The sequence below is a fragment of the Poecilia mexicana genome, unplaced genomic scaffold (assembly GCF_051168715.1).
Source record: "Poecilia mexicana isolate PSO_F unplaced genomic scaffold, ASM5116871v1 scaffold_23, whole genome shotgun sequence".
NCBI lineage: Eukaryota > Metazoa > Chordata > Actinopteri > Cyprinodontiformes > Poeciliidae > Poecilia > Poecilia mexicana.
In genome coordinates this window covers 16,980,460-17,003,519 of record NW_028263392.1, presented here as the reverse complement: position 1 = coordinate 17,003,519, position 23,060 = coordinate 16,980,460, and the positions used below count along the sequence as shown (strand labels likewise).

Sequence of the window (23,060 nt, the reverse complement as noted above, 5' to 3'; positions counted from 1 at the left end):
CATCACTCAAACTAAATGTTTTTTATTTTTGCGAAACATCTGCGAGGAGAGGAAGAATCCAGAGGAGAGCAGGAAGAAACATTCCATCCATCCATCCACCCACCCATCCATCCACCCACCCATCCATCCATCCACCCACCCACCCACCCACCCATCCATCCATCCATCCACCCACCCACCCACCCACCCACCAATCCATCCATCCATCCATCCATCCATCCATCCATCCATCCATCCACCCACCCACCCATCCATCCATCCACCCACCCACCCACCCACCCACCCATCCATCCATCCATCCTGACGTGTTGAGTAAAATAAATGACTTGCTGACAGATAAATTATGAGACAAAATAAATGGAATATTTCATGTTTTATGTTTTTAACAAAGTAAAAAATCCAGTAAAACCAGTAAACTAGTTTAGATCTGAAGAGTCCTGGATGGTTTTTATAACTAATTACCTGTGTGTTCATAACGTCGTTCTGTTTTCACTCGCCTCCGTCATCCTGACCTCCAGCTGTAGATTAAAACACACCGACGGATTCTCTCCTCTTCCAATCTGCTGAGGGAAATCTGATGAGAACTTATTGATCTGCTGATTGCTGGTCGGCTCCTTCGGCTCCGTCCTGCTTCCAGTCGAACCCGGATCCATTTCGCCTCAGGAGGCCCGCTGCTCGCTCCGCTCTCATCCAGGCTGGTCCTCTGGAGATGCAGATCAATTGATTCTGTCTTGTTGAGGCTTGAAAGAGGCGGATAAAAATAGGTGTAGCTCGATGGTTCCCTCACATCCATCTTTTTTCCTACTTCGTGTTGACAGAAGGGCTCTGTTTAATTTTCTTGAGACAGTTTGCACTAAATAAATCAATAAATCCTGATGTAACGAGGAGGATGATGACCTTTTCATGGTTGGTTGAAAACTTTGAGATATTCACGTTGAGTTGGAGATTTTTTTTAGTATCGGTCGGAATATTTTACCATCTCACGATTTTATCCAAGATCAGTTTTTAATCCAATTGAGTATTAAAATTGATTTCTGCATTAATCTTTTTAACAGCTTGGCCGGTTAAATCTCTTTCATTTTGCAGTTTTGCGTTTCTGTACCGTCTCCATGACGACTACACGATGTAGTTACAAAATAGATGCCGACAGACTGCCGATTGGTTTTATTTATTTTTTAAAATCAACTTTGGGACATTTAGGGTTGATTCTGAATCGTATTAAATGAGAGTCCTGATTCTTACGCGAGTCGACTTCAGCCACTAGAGGGCAGTAGAAGGCAGTTTAGCCTTTTCACAATCACAAATTTGGCTGGACGATAAATTGTCCCAGAAATTATTGCGATAAACGATAATATTGTCATTCTGAGACCATTTTAAACTAATTTAATGCTACATTATTAAAAAATTTTAATTTCTACAGAACATTTCACACTGGAACTGGAAAACGATTTAAAAATCCAAAATAAACAAACGTGAATTATAAAATATAAAATTGCATTTAAAGAATAATAATCATGGCAGGTAGCTTCTTCATGCTGGTGGTTAAATGTTTGCAGCTTTTCATCTATTTAAGGGAAGAATAACATTATTAAATTATTTTAATGTATCATGTGTGATTAATTAATTTATTGCTTAGTCTTGTTAAAATCTTCGTTCCTATTGGACCGCCCGTAGAAAAATGGATTTATATGTTTGGGGAATTTATTGTGAATGTTTCTGAAAATATGCGATAAATTCAAACTTGTCCTCCAGATTCCTGTTTTTTCTTTTGGAAGTAAAACGAAACATTTTCTGGTCAGTTATGTGATGCTTTCCCAAATGACTCCAAAAGCTTCTTGCTTTCTTGTTTGTAAAAATCTTCACCTCGCTGAGTGGGGTCGCAGCCTGGCAACGCCGGGTCGTAACCATAGCAACAGCAGCTGCAGAGAGTCCAGCCATGCAGTAATTGGGCTTTCTGTTGCACAGCCGGAGGAGACAAATATACTGACACTCTATCACAGAGCGCTTCGCGCGCGCGCGTGTGTGGTCGCACTGAAAATGAGCCTGTTTTTCATGTTTGGATCATTTGAATGTTTTATGGTGGCTGTTGGAACCAGAAACGCTTTCTGCTGGATCTCCATCCACACATGAAGCTCTACTTTCTCCTTTTTTAATAATATAAATATATTTTAGTGCAGTTTGAATATCAGCAAAAATAAGGAACATTTTCACTTCAAAAAACATTTTTGCTGTGAAAATTATTGAATTAATTAGACATATGAAGTTCACACCAAATACATTTATAGTTTTTAATCTGTTCTTTAACCACAATACAAAAACTTTCTTATTTCTAATGTGTTTCTTTAGGACACCAGTCAGATAAAGAAATGTGATTTGAACCACTAATCTGATCAGTTAATTCCCATTAATCATAATTTCCACTTTTTGGTATTTATCAATATTTTTTACTGATCAAACAGTGGAGAAAATAGAAAAACCAACATTCCAGACAGTTTGGGGGATTTTAAACAAAATTAATTGGAATTTATCATGAAAACAATAAATCCAAATTTTATCACAATAAATGATAAATGATACAAAAAAAATCTTATTTGAATATGATCTTCTAATTCATCTGTAGCAAGACTCGTTTCTGCAAGAAGAACCAGATATATTCAGGATTATTGGTTTTTACTGAAACTTTTCATTGAAAACAGCAAAAGTAACAATCCCAACATTACTGACAGTTTTATACATTATTTGGAATAAATGATAAACGATACAATAAATAGCAATGAGAAAAAATAATTTCTACATATTAAATATGATCTAATTGATCTCAGACTAATTTTTCCAATAATATTTAAGAAAAATGGGATAAGAATTATATATTATCATAATCCTGACATTACAGACAGATTTGGGGAATTTTAAACATCATTAATTTATCTTGACGATAAATCATTCTTATCTCGATAAATGATGAACATCATTTCATGTTAAATATGATTTCAGCTGAATGAAAACCAAATATGATCCTTTAATTCATCTGCATTGACTCATTTCTGCAATAATGATGAAATGAAAGCTCTGATTTCTGCAGAAACTCTGATGATCAGATGGAGAACTGGCAGCTTTTCTGAGGCTCATTCCAGCAAAACCAGCAAATTTAACGGCTTTAATTTCATGGCTGTTGGATGAAAATGATCAGAGCCGCAGAAGAAGGAGGCAGGATGGAGCGAGAAGGCGTTACCTGGGTGGTACAAATCATCTGTGCTCGCTCAGCCGTCTGCATTCTGCTCATGTTTCCGCTCCACAGCAGAAGTGCGATGAGAGGAAGGAGGGAAGAGCTGGAGGCTCGTTAATTAGGATCTGCAGGATGTGAAGAGCGGATCAAGGAGCCAGCTGCAGCGGGAAGTACCACCACTCAGGACCTTTTGATCTGCAGCATCCAGCCGGGGACAGAAACAAGCCGGCAGAGGACGACTCCGCTCCGGATCGCACACGGCATGACGAGGGCGCTGCGCCGCGGCGGCCGGCAGCGGAGAGGGCATCGCCGCGCTGCTGCTTCCTGTCACCCCGAGGCGCCGCTCAACGCAGGTGAAGCAGCATGACAGTCGGTTAGTGGAGGAAATACTGAAGACGCCCAACAAGCAGGAAGCAGGAGCAGAATCTTGATTTCACTGGAAACCAGCGTCCTGGAGGAGTCATGCTGCGGGCCAGCTGATGAGCGATGAGGCTGAGGGGAGCCTCATGGCTCCTCCCACTGGATAAGCATGCAGGTCCTGCAGATTGTCAAGGAGCTGGTGTCTCCATCCAGGCACCGGGCAGCCGCGCGATTTGGAGGTGTGTGCGCTGGTTTTAATCACCAAACGGCTACAGTTTCCATTCGAGGTGCACAAATAAAAAGATTTGTGAATCGATTCAGCAGATTTTAAATGCGGTAAAGTTGTACGTCTATTTGCGGTTATCCTGCATCGCATTCCGCCTCGACTCGGACACCGTTTGCATATTTTATTTACCTTTTTCAATCAAACTAAATTAATTTCTTTTTGGGATCAAAATTATTTACATCTCCTAATTTTTTTTTTAGATTTCTTATTTTTTTGTAACTTTCTTTTTTATATTTAAGTATTTAATTTGTGGTCGATTAAAATGGCGAAATTCTAAATAATTTCAACAATTTCACAAAATTGTTTTGCGCTCTCTCTCTCTCTCTCTCTCTCTCTCTCTCTCTCTCTTTCTCTCTCTCTCTCTCTTTTTGGATTTACTGAAAACAAATTAACGTGTTAAAAGGAAATGGAAACACATTTCTCATCCACCGGTGACTCTCTGCCTTACCAGAGGCACCAAACTGCATTTTTTTTATGTGATCTGTGCTGGTTTGCATTTTCTGCTTCCTGTTTATTAACATGTTATTGGTGAAATTTGCTCTGTTATCTGTTGATTCGTTTCAAACCAGCAGATGAAAACGCGACTCGTTTCTCTTTGCGACATTTAAAAGTGACGATTGGATGGAAACATGGCGGCTGTTTGTTTTGGAGCCACTTTAAGGTGGACTTGCTGGTTATCGAGTTTCCTCATCATTTCTAAACGGCGTTTTGTTTTTCTCTGAAGAAATCTCTAAATTAAATTAGTTTTTTTAAAACAAAAGGTTGCTGCTGAAATTGTCCGTGTCTTCTGGGGTCCATCTGCTGCTTCACCCAGAGGCTCTTCAGCTTTAATGGAGCTGGACAGAAACCCGTCCGTCTTGTTTTGTGTCTGTGGGAACAGACAGCTGTTAGCTGTTGTCAGTGAAGGGAAAAACTAAGTTAATCTTTCCATAACGTCTGTGTCAGATCTCACCATCAGTGTTTTATTAAATTTAGAGGAATCCGATCAGATTTAACAGTGAAGTTAATCATTTTGTGCTGCAGTGGTTGACGCTCTGTCGTTTGAATGAAGTGGACATGTCCCCCGGAGACGGCCGTGTTGCTGCAGGACGCGTCTCCGTTTTGTGTCGCGCTGCTGCGATTCTCTGGTGTCCGATAAATAATGAAGCTGCTGCTGACCAAACCAGATGATTCCAATTCAACTTTTACAGCTTATTATTTATCCTAAATGTCATTTATTGAGGTTGATTGTTGAAAAATACAAATTATGAGGATTAATTTCACACAGAGGGATGTTTTTAAAGCCGTTAGTTCTGCTAACAATGATAATTTAACCATTAAAAACTCAAATCAACTTCTCCAGCAATTTAAATTTTGTTTTTTCTCTTTGTTTTTACAAATAAAAATGTGAGGCATGAATCTATCAATACTTGGCAGACACTTGTAAGCCTGTTGCAGTAATCAATAAATCAATTAACAGAAACGGCTCGATAATGTCCATTTCTGTAATTGTTTTTTTTAGTCAAGTTTATCTTTCTACCAAAAACTAGATGAACAATTTTGTTTAGAGACTTTATTTTATTTTTTGTTTATTTTGGATATTTAAAATGTCTTCCAAGCTTCAGTTTGTCTGAACTGAAAGTTTATTGATCTTCATTATTATCCCATTAATATCACTTAAAAGTGGTCTCAAAACAATGTTATCGTTTATCACAGTAATTTTTGGCACAGCTTATCATCAGCCATCATTTTTTATCATGACAGGATATACAGTTTGGATATCTGGAGCTCTGACCTCTGCAGCTCCTCCAGAGCCACTGTGATCTGGGAAGTTGTTTTGTATGAAGTGGAGAAACGAGGCTGCGGGAGCACGCCTCGTTTCTAAACAATCCCTGCTGGAGGCTTACTGCTGCTTAGAGGAGCTCAGCCCTCATTAACTCCACCTGGACTTAGGATCAGGAGATCCAGCAGAGGATCAATTTGCAGCTCAAACTCAGTTGTTTGTTAGAAAGCAGATGGATTTTAAACGTCATTTCAGGACATTTAACGTCCTCAGTCAGAGAAGGAGTCAGAGTTGTTAACTTCACAAGCAACACCTGATAGTTGGGTAGATTTGGTTTGATTTTGGACCAAAGTTTCAACATTTCCTCCATTTCCAGCTGCTGTGGTTCTCTCCCTCTCTGCTCTGAGTCAGACCTGTTCCCCTCCTGGCCTGTGGGGGCGCTGCACCAAGAACCACTGAAGGAAATGACACTAAAACCTCCAGAACTTTGTTCTTCTTCAAATGGAAATAAAAATGGAGACATCAGATTTTAGTGGTAGCAGAATTTCGAAAGATCATGAGCCATGATGAAAATCAATTTGGTCTGGTTTTATTTACCCAGAATGCCCTGCGCTGTAGTCCACTTCCTATGTTATGCTATGTTCTTCAACTTATTTCAGCTTGTTGTGTCATCTGTTTTACCCAGTAAGAGCAAAAAGGTTTAACATTCACCATAAAAATCATTTTTCTTAATATTTATTTTATTTGTACAGAAGTCTGTAATTTAAAATCAAAACAATTACGGATAAAACCGTATTGTTCAAGTATCTGCAGATAATTTGATAAATTAAGTCTGAAATGTGGTGGTGAATAATCAATTGCTTTGAACGTCTTATAGTTTAATCAGAAGTGTTTCAGCTGCTTTTTTTATACCCCAGCTTCTCTGTTACATCAGCAGAACAGGCTGCATGATACAAATAAACAGGAAGCTGCAGCAGCCAGTACAGTCTCTCTTTTACTGTGAAAATCATAGTAATAGATGGAAAGCCTAAATTGATTAGATCAATAATAATGCCTGGTTTTTTATGCTTTCCATCAGATAGTTCTGTTTTAATTTGGGACAGAAATGTTTTGATCTGCATTTCAGACTGAAATATCGCAATGTGGATATGAATACCTTATAAAAGATAAACAGTTTAAGAAACAGGAAGTTTGATGTCGACTTCAATAAAGTGTTGGACAAAGAGCTGGAGCTGAAAGCATGTCGTACATTTCTGATAAATTTCTGCAGCATTTTTTGGGTTTTGATGCCAAATAAACAGGAAATGACTTTAAATGACCCAAAACTCCCAAACTGCTGAGATGTTGACTCAAGAGATAAACCCATCGCTTCGTTTCCGGGGGTCTGAACTCCTCCTCATTGAACATTTTGATAGTTTTTGGACGTTTCATCACTGTTTCATGTGTGAAATTTGGATTATTCTGGTCTCTGCAGATCATCTTGTTTTCTGTATTTTTCCGCAGCAGTCGGACAGAACCGAGCTTGGAGTATTTATTGACTGCAGCAGCATTTTTCATGGTGCGTTGTGCTCCATCTCTGGGCGCTAAGCGAGTTAGCAGGCGTGTGTGAATGAAATATGGATGCTGGTCAGGAACAGTGGAAACCCTGCAGGTGTTGTGGCGAAGCCGCCTGCTGACATCTCTGCTCAGCTTGTCTGTTGTTCCTTAAGGCCAGAGCTGCTGTTTATTCTCCAAGGACTGCTTTTATATTTATATTGATCCCTGTTTACTCCTGACTTATTAAATTATGCATCAGATGAATGCAGATCATGAAACATCACACAAAGCCTCCGTCAATATTTTGCTTCTTAGCTTAATGCAAACATGGGGGGCCGTTTGCAAAGTTTCGGTTGAAAATTTAGCCTGTTGTGAGAAAAAAATGGGGGTTAATTTTTCAAAGTTATTATTTCAACATGTTATTTATTAATTTATAAACATACCAAAGTTAGCAACCTAACTATTTAGCGCCAAACTAGATATTTAGCTCTGAGCTACATAAGTAGAGCTAATTATTTAATTTTGGCGCCAAATGTTTAGCTATCTTACTAAATATTTATGAAGCTACATATTTAGCTTCCTAACTAAATACATTACTCTGAGCTAGCTAAATCTTTAGCTTAGGAACTAAATATTTTTGACTTGAGCTAGTTAAATATTTAGCTTATAAATTTAGATAGCTCACTAGTTATGAAGCTAAATATTTAGCTCTGATTTAGTTAGACATTTAGTTAGTTCTGAGCTAGCTAAATATTTAGCTCTAAGCTAGTTAGATGTGTAGTTAGCTAAGTGCTAGCTTAAGAGTGAACTAATATTTCACTCTGAGCTCGTTAAATGCTTATTTAGCTCTGGGGTAGTTCAGTATTTAGTTAGCTCTGAGCTAACTAAATCTTTAGCTTGCTAATTATATTCTTAGCTTCCAACTAACTATTTACCACGCTAACTAAATATTTGGTTTGGTGCTAGATACTTAGCTGGAGCGATATGTTTCTCTCTAGCTATATGGTGAAAATATAACTTTGAAAAATGAACCCTCATGTTTTTGCTTGAAAAAGTTACCTAAATTATTGCTGTTAAATTTTGAGTGTGTAACTTTCCAAACTGCACCACGTAGCATCTGAGAAACCTGACCTTGTTTAAGTGACCTGTGTGCAACACCAGCTTGTGGCCTTGTCACAGAAGGCAAAGAACAAGGTTTCAGCCCATCTGATGCCTCCTGTGGTCCAGACCCTCAAGCTGCTGCCTGTCCCTCCGAGGCGAAGCTGTGGAGCTTAAATGAAACATTTATTCTGTGTTTGAAGTCATTAGATGAGATTCAGTTTCTGTAGCAGAGAATCTCTGACCTGCTTCAACTTCCTGCTTCCTGCCAGTGACCAGCATTAATGCTCAAATGACACCAACATTAGCTGTGCTGCTTTTCCTGACGAAAAGGAGAAGAAATAATTTAATTTGAGAGGAAGTTGATCTGTTTGCTGCAGAGGAACAGTGAAAGATTTTATTTCTGTCCTACAATAAATGGAGATTAAAGTTGTTTTACTGAACATAAACAGACAAAATGATTAGTTTTCTCCTAAAATCTGGACACAACACCCAATTCCTCTGCATTTAGCTTCTTTAATAATAATTAACTGTGTAAATCTCCTTTAATGTGTTTTCCACAGGCATTTAAAAATATTTATATGAAACATCGCTTTAGTTTCCCGTCATTACTTTCTGAATATTTTAACAGATAAATTCAGAAAGGACAATTTGTTTTAAAAACTGAAAACAATTGAGTACAGATAATTTAAAATAAATATTACATAGAAAAAAATAATGAAGAAATTAATTTAAAAATATGTCTGTAAGATGTATTAAAACATAAAAATGGTACTTGGGAAAAATGGTTATATGAAAACGCTGCAGAATTTGGTAAGATTTTGTGTTTTTACAGTGTGTTTGTGTTAGTAAAACAACGTTCATTGTCAATTCAGCACTTCTATTCTGTATCGGATTGGTATCAGCCAATACTAAACAGATATCGGTGTCGGATGTGAAGAAAGTGAATCTGTGCATTCTCTGCAGTAAATTTTTCAGTAATTTTAGCAGCAGGATCAGGGGTCTTTGCGCCGGCCGGCCTGCCTCTGGTCCGGCTGCGGTCCTGGATCAGTTCAGAGGGATCCGCTGCTCTGATGCAGCAGATGAAGCTCAGATTAGAGCAGAACTCCTTCCTTCTCTCGGATCTGTGAAACGCCTCATCACGCCCGTCTCTTAACGAGCTTTTAACGGCAGCTCTTCATCATGCAGCTGTCATCATTAGAAGAAAAAAAAAGACGCAAAACAGAAAAGTTTCTGGGTGTTTTTATCCGGCTGGGAGCTGATAAATCTCCAGTCCGGTTCTGCTTGGTTCTGAAAGCGGGTCGTTGTGGTGTGGAGTGGGAGTGGGGGGAATGCAGCGAGTGGGAGCGACTCTGAAACGGCAGCATTGTGACAGCAGCGGCTCTGATCTCACTTCTCTCTGCCCCGCGCTGCTGCTTCCTCCCTTTGTGTCGGAGCGGCGTTCAGCGCCGATGGCGTGAGGCGGCTCGTGTTTCTGACGCTGCGGATCGGCCGGAACCGGGACCGATGCGGGCCAAGGCTCGTCTGGACGACCCGCTGGATAACTTTAAAAGAGGTAACGCCTGAGGAGCTCCAGGACATTCCTGCAGGGTCAAAGTTCATCGGTCTGATAGGATGTTTGATGTTCTGCTTTTAAATGAGGCTCATTGTGCAGATCTCAACTGACCTCAACTCGCAGATTTAGAAACTTTTGCATGTGGGAATGATAAATGTAAATGTTATGTTGTGCTGCGGTGGTGTGATGTGTTCACACTTCACCTTCAGATCTAAAACTCTGGTGACAGAATGCAGATAATGAGGAAGTGTGAAAGCTGACAGTTTCTGGATCAGATTTAATCCTGCTGAACGCCAAGTTAAAATTTTAATCCCAATAAAAGAGACCAGATCTTCTCTCATGGCTGCTGGAAAGTTTTGGAAAAGTTCCTCAGGAAATCGGGTGTATTGTTATTTACAGTCCGTGTTGTTTGAGATGATGGTAGAAACTAGTGGTGGGAATTATTTACTGTATCACGATTCATTTCAAAATGATTAGTCACAGTTATTTCTGCTTTAATGGTGTGGAAAGGAGCGAAATTATCTACTCCAGTCTGCTTTGCAAGTCACAATGACAAATGACGACGTTGAAAAGTATTTTTCGCATGTAGATGGAATTACTCCCATTCTCCATTTTGTTATGAAGCTGTCACAGAGAGAGCGCCATCTTTCTGCAGACAGCCTCCTCTGTGGACGAGGACATTTCCTAACAGGAGTTTTTAGCCATTTGACAGGCTTTGTTAGTTATTTATTGAAGAATCCTAAAAATGTGCCGTATTCATGCAAAACCGATGGTGGAAGCGGACTGTCCGAGCGGATTTCTGCATGAAACATGGCAACAAACTTCTGACCAATCACAGCGTACGGTATGATGTACCTTAGCTCTGCTGTAGCTTAGCGCCGTTCATTTATGATGTTTACAAAGTAATCTACGTTTTCACCGATATGAGCTCAGTTAAGCTCATCAACACCAGTGTTCTTGGACTTATCTAAAAACTAAAATATGTCCAAATGTTTGATGGAGCCTGTTGAATCTCCCGCTTTCATCTGTAGCTGTCGCTCTACTGTGGTGCTTTATGCGCATGCGTGCTTCCGTTACTGGCGGCGTGGTGACGCCTGGACGCGCCGCGTAGATACAACATGGAGGCCGACAGATAGCGGATTTGCTTTTTGTTTTTATGTTTTAAAATCAATTTTGGGAGGTTTTAAATTGATTCTGAGTGGAGGTAAATGAGAGCCATATGTTTTTACGTGAATTGATTATTTTGGCGGGATCTACGGTCCCACCGTTAAATCACCTCATATCTTTCACTAAACGAGTTCAGTACTCGCATTACTGCATGGTAAGCATATATAAACCTCTTGCTACATTTCCCCCTATTTTTGGACAAAATGCAAAAAAAATATATTTGTTTTTTAAAAATATTTTAGTCCTAAAATGTTTTGGTTTTTCAGAAATTTCAGAAACTTTCAGAAAAACTGAAATTTTCAATTCGTTCCTCAGCTTCATCATGGTCTTCGTCACCACTGACTTTTCATTCTCATACTTGCTCTTCAGAAAAACAGTGACTAAAGCATAATTTCTGTAAATCTGAACCTGATTGGTTTGCCTCTGAAAGCATCAATCGTGTTTTATTTCCTGCTGTTATTCTGCTGTACATTTGTCTCATTTTATTAATAGTTTGAAATATATTCCCTGTAGAGATGCACCAGGTTGTGTGAAATGACATAAACAAAGTCCTGCTCGGCTGCTGCGTCCGGATGCATATTATATTTCATTCAAATTCTGCACAGCACCAATGTATCTGACCTGCTTTAAGGATTTCCCATCGCTGATGTTTACTTTTAGTCACTGATAATCTCAGACGTTGTGATGAAAGAAGCTAAAGCAAAGCAGCAGAAAATGTCTGGTTAATTATGACCAATAATAATCCCTGATATCCTGCTGTCTGGTTTCTGTCTGGAGTTTGAAAGATTGACATTTTAAAAGTCAAATAAGCTTAACACGGTTTTATTTAATGTTTCTGATTAAATTAAAATAACTACAGATTAGCATTTGCAGAGATTAAATTAACAGAAAACTAATTAACATGTTTTCTTCAGTTTGAATCTGTAAATGGTTCCAAAACTTAAGCCACAAGAAACAATTTTTTGTTAAATACATAGTTTGACATTGATTTCAAACTAAAGAAATCATTTTAGTAAATACCGCTGAAACTAAATGTTTATTTCTGACAGGGTGTTCTTAAAAAGCCTCTAAATGTCTACAGCTTTTACGAAAATGCGGGTTAGCCTTAAATACCTTAATTACTCGTCCTAAATTTTGTCACAGCAGAACTATTTAATCTAGTATTATATGTATTTTTGTCTTTATTACAGGAATTTTTCTGTCATTCAAGTCTTTGTGCTCAAACATCATTCTGTGACTCAAGACAGTTGAAGCTAATGCTAACTAGCTGCTAATATACCCTTGCTAACCGTTTAGCTAGCTAACTTTTTTTGCATCTCTCAAGGGAAAGTGCAAACTTATTGCCAGTTATCTGGACGACATTGACTTTCACCAGAGGTTCGCTTTTGAAAACTCGTTTTATGCGATTTCTATCTCTTTAAAAACACAATAAGATATTTCATATTTTATTATGTGAGAGAAGAGATACTGTTTCTGAATTTATTTCGTAGCTCTGGCAGTTGGAGGCTTTCGTAACGCTAGGTGTGTTTAGTTTTTCAGTCTTAAATTGAATTCAAGGTGGCATAAAACCTGCAGATATTCTGCATGAATAAGTCGTTCCCTGAAGCAGCTTCGTTGGGTTGATTCATCTGACCCGTTTCGGTTCTGCCGAAAGCGGGTCGTGTTCTGAAAGTTCTGAATTTCTGTGTGGAGGTCCGAGGTCCAAACCAGGCTCCATTCCTACCGCTTTATTTAAAATGTCACGCTGCCACAAACGCAGAAGCAGAACCGAAACGCTTTGGCTTCCAGGTTAAACTCATCGGGGTACGGTTCTAGTTTTAACAACTGAAGGTTCTGACTGGACCGGCCAGTTGGTTCTGGTCATCTGGATGGGTCGTTACTACAGCAGCTGACGGTGGAGGTTCTGAAGAACCGAGCCGCTGCTTCAGGTGACGTTTACCTGCTGATGGTTGAGAGGAAGCGTGAGAAACTTCCTCTCTGTGGACGGTTTCAGTTCCGCTTCAGGGGGAACCAGAACCCGACTCACGTGTTGAAGCTGCAGAACTTCTGGGTCGACCCTCTGATGGATCTCGACCCTGATCACTTACAGCTGCGACCTCTGACCTCTACAGATCAGCCGGTTGCATCAGTGTGAGTTGGTAAAGTGATGCTTCAGATTCACTTTATTTTGGTAAATTAGCAACATTACAAAAATGAAAACAAGACAAAACAAAATTCTACGTTACAAACCAATAATTTACTAAAATAGGCTGATGCATATATAATTCTATAATTTTACATTTAAGGCTCTTTTAAACATTTTAAGGCTCTTTTAAAGATCAAATCATTTGAGATCATCATTCAGTTTGTTCCACGTTTTCATGCCGATAACTGAAACATGCCTAGATTTTAATTTAGCATATTCAAATTTTAACAAACCTCAAATTATATTTACTTAACTTTCTGTTTCAGAAGGAAGATTTTTGTACATTATTTCTTTACATGTTTAAGTCTTTTAATAAAAACTTTTCTAGTTGGTTCACAATATTTCATTTTATTAATAACTGTAAAACATTTTTTTGTAACTCAGCTAATAGTTGTCATATTTCTGAGCAATGTCGTGTGTCACTGTAGCTTAGTGTCTGCAAACATTTGCAGCTCATATTTTTTGTTTCTGCAGAACATTTTACTAATTTTCAGGATGAATCAAAGAAAAAGTCTGAAATTATTGAGCATGTTTTCATTTTTTATGCTGAATTTGGATTTGTTTCCTGTTTCAGTTTAATGGCTGAACTTCAGAGTATCGGCCTCTGTGGGAAGCGTTTCATTATTATTCATCAGATGAAACATCCAGAAAACTTATTTAAACATGGCTGTAAAAAATAAAAATCTAGTCTGGTCGCCATGGGAGCCACCAGGCCTCCACGGCTGGGAATCCCAGAAGAAGAAAAATCTTCACTGTATTTGTTTGTTTGCCCCCGACTGTTCCTCTCTCTCTCTCTCTCACGCGCGCGCACACACACACATAAAAATGTCATAAAAATGCCAGCCGGCTCAGTAAGGAGCATGTTTGTTTCCTCCCGCTGGACCCTGGAGACCCGGACAGGAAGTCAGAGAGCGACTCGAATAAAAGTCCGAAACGGGTCAGAGGAGCAGAACCGGAGCCAGTTTGTTCGAGGCAGTCCAGTTAGTAGAGGAACCAGTGGTCCAGTAACATCACAACCGGGCTCAGAGAAAAGATCCGAAATGTTCTGGAGAGCAAAATAAGCCGGTCGCAATCAGCAATTAAAGGCATCGTAAATTAAAATGAGCGTGAAAATTTTCATTCTGATGATTAATATTGTTTTGACAGAAAATTTTAATTACAGAGATTCGCAATCCATTTTATTTATGGTTCTGGTTGTGTTTGGTTTTTATTTATTGTTGTTTTATATTGAATGTTTAAAATGTCTCCCAGTTCCAGAAGGTTCTTTATTAAATTAAAGTTTATTGGTCTGTGAGAGAACAAACTTCCTTTATTATGTCACAAAAGAGCAATATTATCGTTTATCGCAATAATTACGGGAGCAATTTATCGTGAGAAGTTGAGATGAAACATGAAAGATTTATCCATCCGTCCATCCAATCCGTCCGTCCATCCATCCATTCATCCATCCGTCCAATCTGTCCGTCCATCCGTTCATTCTCGGTTGATATAATCGTTCAGTCTGATAAGGGTCCCTTAATGTTTCTCTGGTTTCTAAATAACAGATTCTCCTGATGTGAGAAATGAAACCTTGAAGGTTTTGATTTTTCCGTCGTTTTTCCGATTTATCCTCGGCCTCCATTAACACATCATAAACACAACATGACCTCACTCAACATCCTCCATGTTTAGCGCCACGCCGTTCAGGAAGTGGTGAGAAACTCTGAGCTGCTGGTCAGGCCGACTCTCTGCGGCCGTGACAGGAAAACGATCCGACGGGTCAAGGATGGAGAACCACAGGCAGGAACTCTGCAGCTCACCAATCCGTCAGAAACCGATCCGATTTCTCAATGTCTGGCTTAAGCAGATTTAATTTCTATTAAACTCTTTAACCTGGTCTTTATTTTCACTTCTTCTCTGTGAATGTTTCATAGAATTGGACCAATCCGATATCTGTATCGGTCCCGTGGGTGAGACAATGTTCCGGATCCATAAGTGCAAATCTATTTGGTCTAATTCTAACCTTTATTATTTATTCAACATTATATTTTGCATTTCTTATTGAACTTTCTGAATCTTTTGTCAGCAGTTTGTTGCATTTTATTTTTACTTGTTTGTAATTCTGTTGCAATAAATCAATTTATCACATAATAAATTAAAATGAGATCAATAGTTTCCATTTGCACGTCTTTTCTGTCGTTCTTCAGTCTGGTGTTTTGGTTTCAACTAGCCCTTTTTTTGAATAATTTGTTTACAGAGGTTTTATAATTAGTTTTATTTGTTCTTGTTTTTATTTATTTTAGAAATCTAAAATGTCTTCCAGTTCCAGTGTTCAATGTTCATTAGAGTTTAAAGGTTGGTGCAGAGTCAGCAAGTAAGTTTGTAATTCAGTCCATTTTTGTCTGTGTTAATAAAAAGTTTCTGTATCAGTATTGGCCAATACCAAGCCTCAGATATCGATATCTAGAGCGAAACAAGAGGATTAATGCATTTCTACTTTAAAAAAATCAATTACAAATGACAGAAAACACTTTAAAAAATTGGCTTTTATTCCGATCATCCTTCCTGTCATTTATACGAGAAGTTTTGCTTAATTACAGGAACATGGTCTTAGTAATTTTTATGTTTTGTGTTGGAGTACTTTGTTCTCATTTATTTATTCTTGCAATGAAAAAAGAATAAAAATATCTTATCTGACTGGTACATTTTGTCTTAGATTTTGATCTGGATTTTTGACCAAACAGTTGCTGACTTCTATGGTGAACAAGGTGTTTTTCTGGACTGTAATTTATCTTTTTTTTTTCTCTTTGTCTGCAGTTTCTGATAGCGATCAGGATGCGGCGGTGAAACTGGATCAGGAACGGGCCGAAATCGTCGCCAAATATGACAAGGTAATGGCTGAACTCCCTCTGCAGCTTTAGCTACTGCATTTCTTTCTCCAGCTTTGTAAAAACCCCGCGGTCGGCGCCACCGTAAATCTGGGCCTCATTGCCTGTAAAACACGATAATAACAGCAGGCGCTTCACAGGATGCACCGCTGCTCACATGGCTGTAAAATTAACGTTTTAGAGACCTCCCGGCTGGAGCAGAGAACTGACCAATCACGGAGCTGAACTGAACTTTTTAAAAGAGAAATTTGTGTTTTAGTTTAAGACAATAATGAACTGGAATAAAATGAAATGTAATTAGCATGAGGAAATTTTTCATGTATAGGGTTAGGGTAGATGACTAAACGATGACTAAATTTTTAATGTTATTGACGTCATACTAAACTGTCGACATTTTTCATGGTTTCGAAGTCATACAATAGTATGACTAAATTTTTCAAATTTTTCACGTCATACTAAACTATGACTAAATTTTGCATGTTTTCGACGTCATACTATACTATGAGTAAATTTTTAATGTTTTCGACGTCATACTAAACTATGGCAAAATTTTTCATATTTTCGACGTCATACTATACTATGAGTAAATTTTGTACGTTTTCGACGTCATACTATACTATGAGTTCATTTTTCATGTTTTCGACGTCATACTAAACTATGGCAAAATTTTTCATATTTTCGCGTCATACTATACTATGACTAAATTTTTCAAATATTTCATGTCATACTAAAATATGACTAAATTTTGTATGTTTTCATCATCATACTATACTATGAGTAAATTTTTTATGTTTTTGACTTCATACTCAACTATGGCAAAATTTTTCATATTTTCGACGTCATACTATACTATGAGTAAATTTTTTATGTTTTCGACGTCATACTATACTATGAGTAAATTTTGTACGTTTTCGACGTCATACTATACTATGAGTTAATTTTTCATGTTTTCGACGTCATACTAAACTATGGCAAAATTTTTCATATTTTCGCATCATACTATACTATGACTAAATTTTTCAAATATTTCATGTCATACTAAACTATGACTAAATTTTGTATGTTTTCATCATCATACTATACTATGAGTAAATTTTGTACGTTTTCGACGTCATACTAAACTATGGCAAAATTTATCATATTTTCGACACCATACTATACTATGACTAAATTTTTCAAATTTTTCACGTCATACTAAACTATGGCAAAATTTTTCATATTTTCGACGTCATACTATACTATGAGTAAATTTTGTACGTTTTCGACGTCATACTATACTATGAGTTCATTTTTCATGTTTTCGACGTCATACTAAACTATGGCAAAATTTATCATATTTTCGACATCATACTATACTATGAGTTAATTTTTAATGTTTTCGACGTCATACTAAACTATGACTAAATTTTGTATGTTTTCATCATCATACTATACTATGAGTAAATTTTGTACGTTTTCGACGTCATACTAAACTATGGCAAAATTTATCATATTTTCGACATCATATATACTATGACTAAATTTTTCAAATTTTTCACGTCATACTAAACTGACTAAATTTTGCATGTTTTCGACGTCATACTATACTATGAGTAAATTTTTAATGTTTTCGACGTCATACTAAACTATGACTTAATTTTGCATGTATTCGACGTCATACTAAACTATGGCAAAATTTTTCTTATTTTCGCGTCATACTATACTATGACTAAATTTTTCAAATATTTCATGTCATACTAAACTATGACTAAATTTTGTATGTTTTCATCATCATACTATACTATGAGTAAATTTTTTATGTTTTTGACTTCATACTCAACTATGGCAAAATTTTTCATATTTTCGACGTCATACTATACTATGAGTAAATTTTTTATGTTTTCGACGTCATACTATACTATGAGTAAATTTTGTACGTTTTCGACGTCATACTATACTATGAGTTAATTTTTCATGTTTTCGACGTCATACTAAACTATGGCAAAATTTTTCATATTTTCGCATCATATGATGCGAAAATATCATTTTTATATGATATTTTCATATAAAAATGATATATTTTTATATAAAATGATAAAAAATATCATTTTTATATGATATTTTCATATAAATATTTATATTTATATATTTATATATTTTATATATTTTTATATGATATTTTCATATAAATATTTATGATATTTATAGTATAATATACTATAAATTATAGTATATTTATAGTATACTATAATTTATAGTATACTATAAATTTATAGTATACTATAAATTTATAGTATACTATAAATTTAGTCATAGTATACTATGACTAAATTTTTCAAATATTTCATGTCATACTAAACTATGACTAAATTTTGTATGTTTTCATCATCATACTATACTATGAGTAAATTTTGTACGTTTTCGACGTCATACTAAACTATGGCAAAATTTATCATATTTTCGACACCATACTATACTATGACTAAATTTTTCAAATTTTTCACGTCATACTAAACTATGGCAAAATTTTTCATATTTTCGACGTCATACTATACTATGAGTAAATTTTGTACGTTTTCGACGTCATACTATACTATGAGTTCATATTTCATGTTTTCGACGACATACTAAACTATGGCAAAATTTTTCATATTTTCGCATCATACTATACTATGACTAAATTTTTCAAATATTTCATGTCATACTAAACTGATTAAATTTTGTATGTTTTCATCATCATACTATACTATGAGTTCATTTTTCATGTTTTCGACGTCATACTATACTATGAGTAAATTTTGTACGTTTTCATCATCATACTATACTATGAGTAAATTTTATACGTTTTCGACGTCATACTAAACTATGGCAAAATTTATCATATTTTCGACGTCATACTATACTATGAGTAAATTTTGTACGTTTTCGACGTCATACTATACTATGAGTTCATTTTTCATGTTTTCGACGTCATACTAAACTATGGCAAAATTTATCATATTTTCGACGTCATACTATACTATGACTAAATTTTTCAAATTTTTGACGTCAATACTAAACTATGACTTAATTTTGCATGTATTCGACGTCATACTAAACTATGGCAAAATTTTTCATATTTTCGCGTCATACTATACTATGACTAAATTTTTCAAATATTTCATGTCATACTAAAATATGACTAAATTTTGTATGTTTTCATCATCATACTATACTATGAGTAAATTTATGTTTTCGACGTCATACTAAACTATGGCAAAATTTATCATATTTTCGACGTCATACTATACTATGAGTAAATTTTTTATGTTTTCGACGTCATACTATACTATGAGTAAATTTTGTACGTTTTCGACGTCATACTATACTATGAGTTAATTTTTAATGTTTTTGACGTCATACTAAACTATGGCAAAATTTATCATATTTTCGACATCATACTATACTATGAGTAAATTTTTTGTTTTCGACGTCATACTAAACTATGGCAAAATCTATCATATTTTCGACATCATATATACTATGACTAAATTTTTCAAATTTTTCACGTCATACTATACTATGAGTAAATTTTGTACGTTTTCGACGTCATACTAAACTATGGCAAAATTTATCATATTTTCCACGTCATACTATACTATGAGTTCATTTTTCATGTTTTCGACGTCATACTATACTATTAGTAAATTTTGTACGTTTTCGACGTCATACTATACTATGAGTTAATTTTTCACGTCATACTAAACTATGGCAAAATTTTTCATATTTTCGACGTCATACTATACTATGAGTAAATTTTGTACGTTTTCGACGTCATACTATACTTACTATGAGTTAATTTTTCATGTTTTCGACGACATACTAAACTATGGCAAATTTTATCATATTTTCGACATCATACTATACTATGAGTAAATTTTCATGTTTTCGACGTCATACTATACTATGAGTAAATTTTGTACGTTTTCGACGTCATACTACTATGAGTTAATTTTTAATGTTTTTGACGTCATACTAAACTATGGCAAAATTTATCATATTTTCGACATCATACTATACTGAGTAAATTTTTTATGTTTTCGACGTCATACTAAACTATGAGTAAATTTTGTACGTTTTCGACGTCATACTAAACTATGGCAAAATTTATCATATTTTCGACACCATACTATACTATGACTAAATTTTTCAAATTTTTCACGTCATACTAAACTATGGCAAAATTTTTCATATTTTCGATGTCATACTATACTATGAGTAAATTTTGTACGTTTTCGACGTCATACTATACTATGAGTTCATTTTTCATGTTTTCGACGACATACTAAACTATGGCAAAATTTTTCATATTTTCGCATCATACTATACTATGACTAAATTTTTCAAATATTTCATGTCATACTAAACTGATTAAATTTTGTATGTTTTCATCATCATACTATACTATGAGTTCATTTTTCATGTTTTCGACGTCATACTATACTATGAGTAAATTTTGTACGTTTTCGACGTCATACTATACTATGAGTAAATTTTGTACGTTTTCGACGTCATACTATACTATGAGTAAATTTTGTACGTTTTCGACGTCATACTATACTATGAGTTAATTTTTCATGTTTTCGACGTCATACTAAACTATGGCAAAATTTTTCATATTTTCGCATCATATGATGCGAAAATATCATTTTTATATGATATTTTCATATAAAAATGATATATTTTTATATAAAATGATAAAAAATATCATTTTTATATGATATTTTCATATAAATATTTATATTTATATATTTATATATTTATATATTTTATATATTTTTATATGATATTTTCATATAAATATTTATGATATTTATAGTATAATATACTATAAATTATAGTATATTTATAGTATACTATAATTTATAGTATACTATAAATTTATAGTATACTATAAATTTATAGTATACTATAAATTTATAGTATACTATAAATTTAGTCATAGTATACTATGACTAAATTTTTCAAATATTTCATGTCATACTAAACTATGACTAAATTTTGTATGTTTTCATCATCATACTATACTATGAGTAAATTTTGTACGTTTTCGACGTCATACTAAACTATGGCAAAATTTATCATATTTTCGACACCATACTATACTATGACTAAATTTTTCAAATTTTTCACGTCATACTAAACTATGGCAAAATTTTTCATATTTTCGACGTCATACTATACTATGAGTAAATTTTGTACGTTTTCGACGTCATACTATACTATGAGTTCATTTTTCATGTTTTCGACGTCATACTAAACTATGGCAAAATTTATCATATTTTCGACGTCATACTATACTATGACTAAATTTTTCAAATTTTTGACGTCAATACTAAACTATGACTTAATTTTGCATGTATTCGACGTCATACTAAACTATGGCAAAATTTTTCATATTTTCGCGTCATACTATACTATGACTAAATTTTTCAAATATTTCATGTCATACTAAAATATGACTAAATTTTGTATGTTTTCATCATCATACTATACTATGAGTAAATTTATGTTTTCGACGTCATACTAAACTATGGCAAAATTTATCATATTTTCGACGTCATACTATACTATGAGTAAATTTTTTATGTTTTCGACGTCATACTATACTATGAGTAAATTTTGTACGTTTTCGACGTCATACTATACTATGAGTTAATTTTTAATGTTTTTGACGTCATACTAAACTATGGCAAAATTTATCATATTTTCGACATCATATATACTATGACTAAATTTTTCAAATTTTTCACGTCATACTATACTATGAGTAAATTTTGTACGTTTTCGACGTCATACTAAACTATGGCAAAATTTATCATATTTTCCACGTCATACTATACTATGAGTTCATTTTTCATGTTTTCGACGTCATACTATACTATTAGTAAATTTTGTACGTTTTCGACGTCATACTATACTATGAGTTAATTTTTCACGTCATACTAAACTATGGCAAAATTTTTCATATTTTCGACGTCATACTATACTATGAGTAAATTTTGTACGTTTTCGACGTCATACTATACTTACTATGAGTTAATTTTTCATGTTTTCGACGACATACTAAACTATGGCAAATTTTATCATATTTTCGACATCATACTATACTATGAGTAAATTTTCATGTTTTCGACGTCATACTATACTATGAGTAAATTTTGTACGTTTTCGACGTCATACTACTATGAGTTAATTTTTAATGTTTTTGACGTCATACTAAACTATGGCAAAATTTATCATATTTTCGACATCATACTATACTGAGTAAATTTTTTATGTTTTCGACGTCATACTAAACTATGAGTAAATTTTGTACGTTTTCGACGTCATACTAAACTATGGCAAAATTTATCATATTTTCGACACCATACTATACTATGACTAAATTTTTCAAATTTTTCACGTCATACTAAACTATGGCAAAATTTTTCATATTTTCGACGTCATACTATACTATGAGTAAATTTTGTACGTTTTCGACGTCATACTATACTATGAGTTCATTTTTCATGTTTTCGACGACATACTAAACTATGGCAAAATTTTTCATATTTTCGCATCATACTATACTATGACTAAATTTTTCAAATATTTCATGTCATACTAAACTGATTAAATTTTGTATGTTTTCATCATCATACTATACTATGAGTTCATTTTTCATGTTTTCGACGTCATACTATACTATGAGTAAATTTTGTACGTTTTCGACGTCATACTATACTATGAGTAAATTTTGTACGTTTTCGACGTCATACTATACTATGAGTAAATTTTGTACGTTTTCGACGTCATACTATACTATGAGTTAATTTTTCATGTTTTCGACGTCATACTAAACTATGGCAAAATTTTTCATATTTTCGCATCATATGATGCGAAAATATCATTTTTATATGATATTTTCATATAAAAATGATATATTTTTATATAAAATGATAAAAAATATCATTTTTATATGATATTTTCATATAAATATTTATATTTATATATTTAT

At 34.8% G+C, this 23,060-nt stretch overlaps 1 protein-coding gene across 4 annotated transcripts in view; it reads left to right on the top strand.

Moving 5' to 3' along the window:
• usp6nl (USP6 N-terminal like) overlaps positions 1–23,060 on the top strand; it is a 79,029-nt gene that overhangs the window by 14,892 nt on the left and 41,077 nt on the right. For 2 of the 4 annotated variants that reach the window (XM_015002281.2, XM_015002295.2), the window contains exon 3: positions 15,972–16,045. In XM_015002281.2, coding sequence (XP_014857767.2) covers positions 15,972–16,045 — 74 coding nt within the window. Of the gene's footprint in view, positions 1–3,128; positions 3,826–9,165; positions 9,824–15,971; positions 16,046–23,060 lie in introns of those variants that run through there. The other 2 variants (XM_015002261.2, XM_015002271.2) reach the window with 2 other exon arrangements.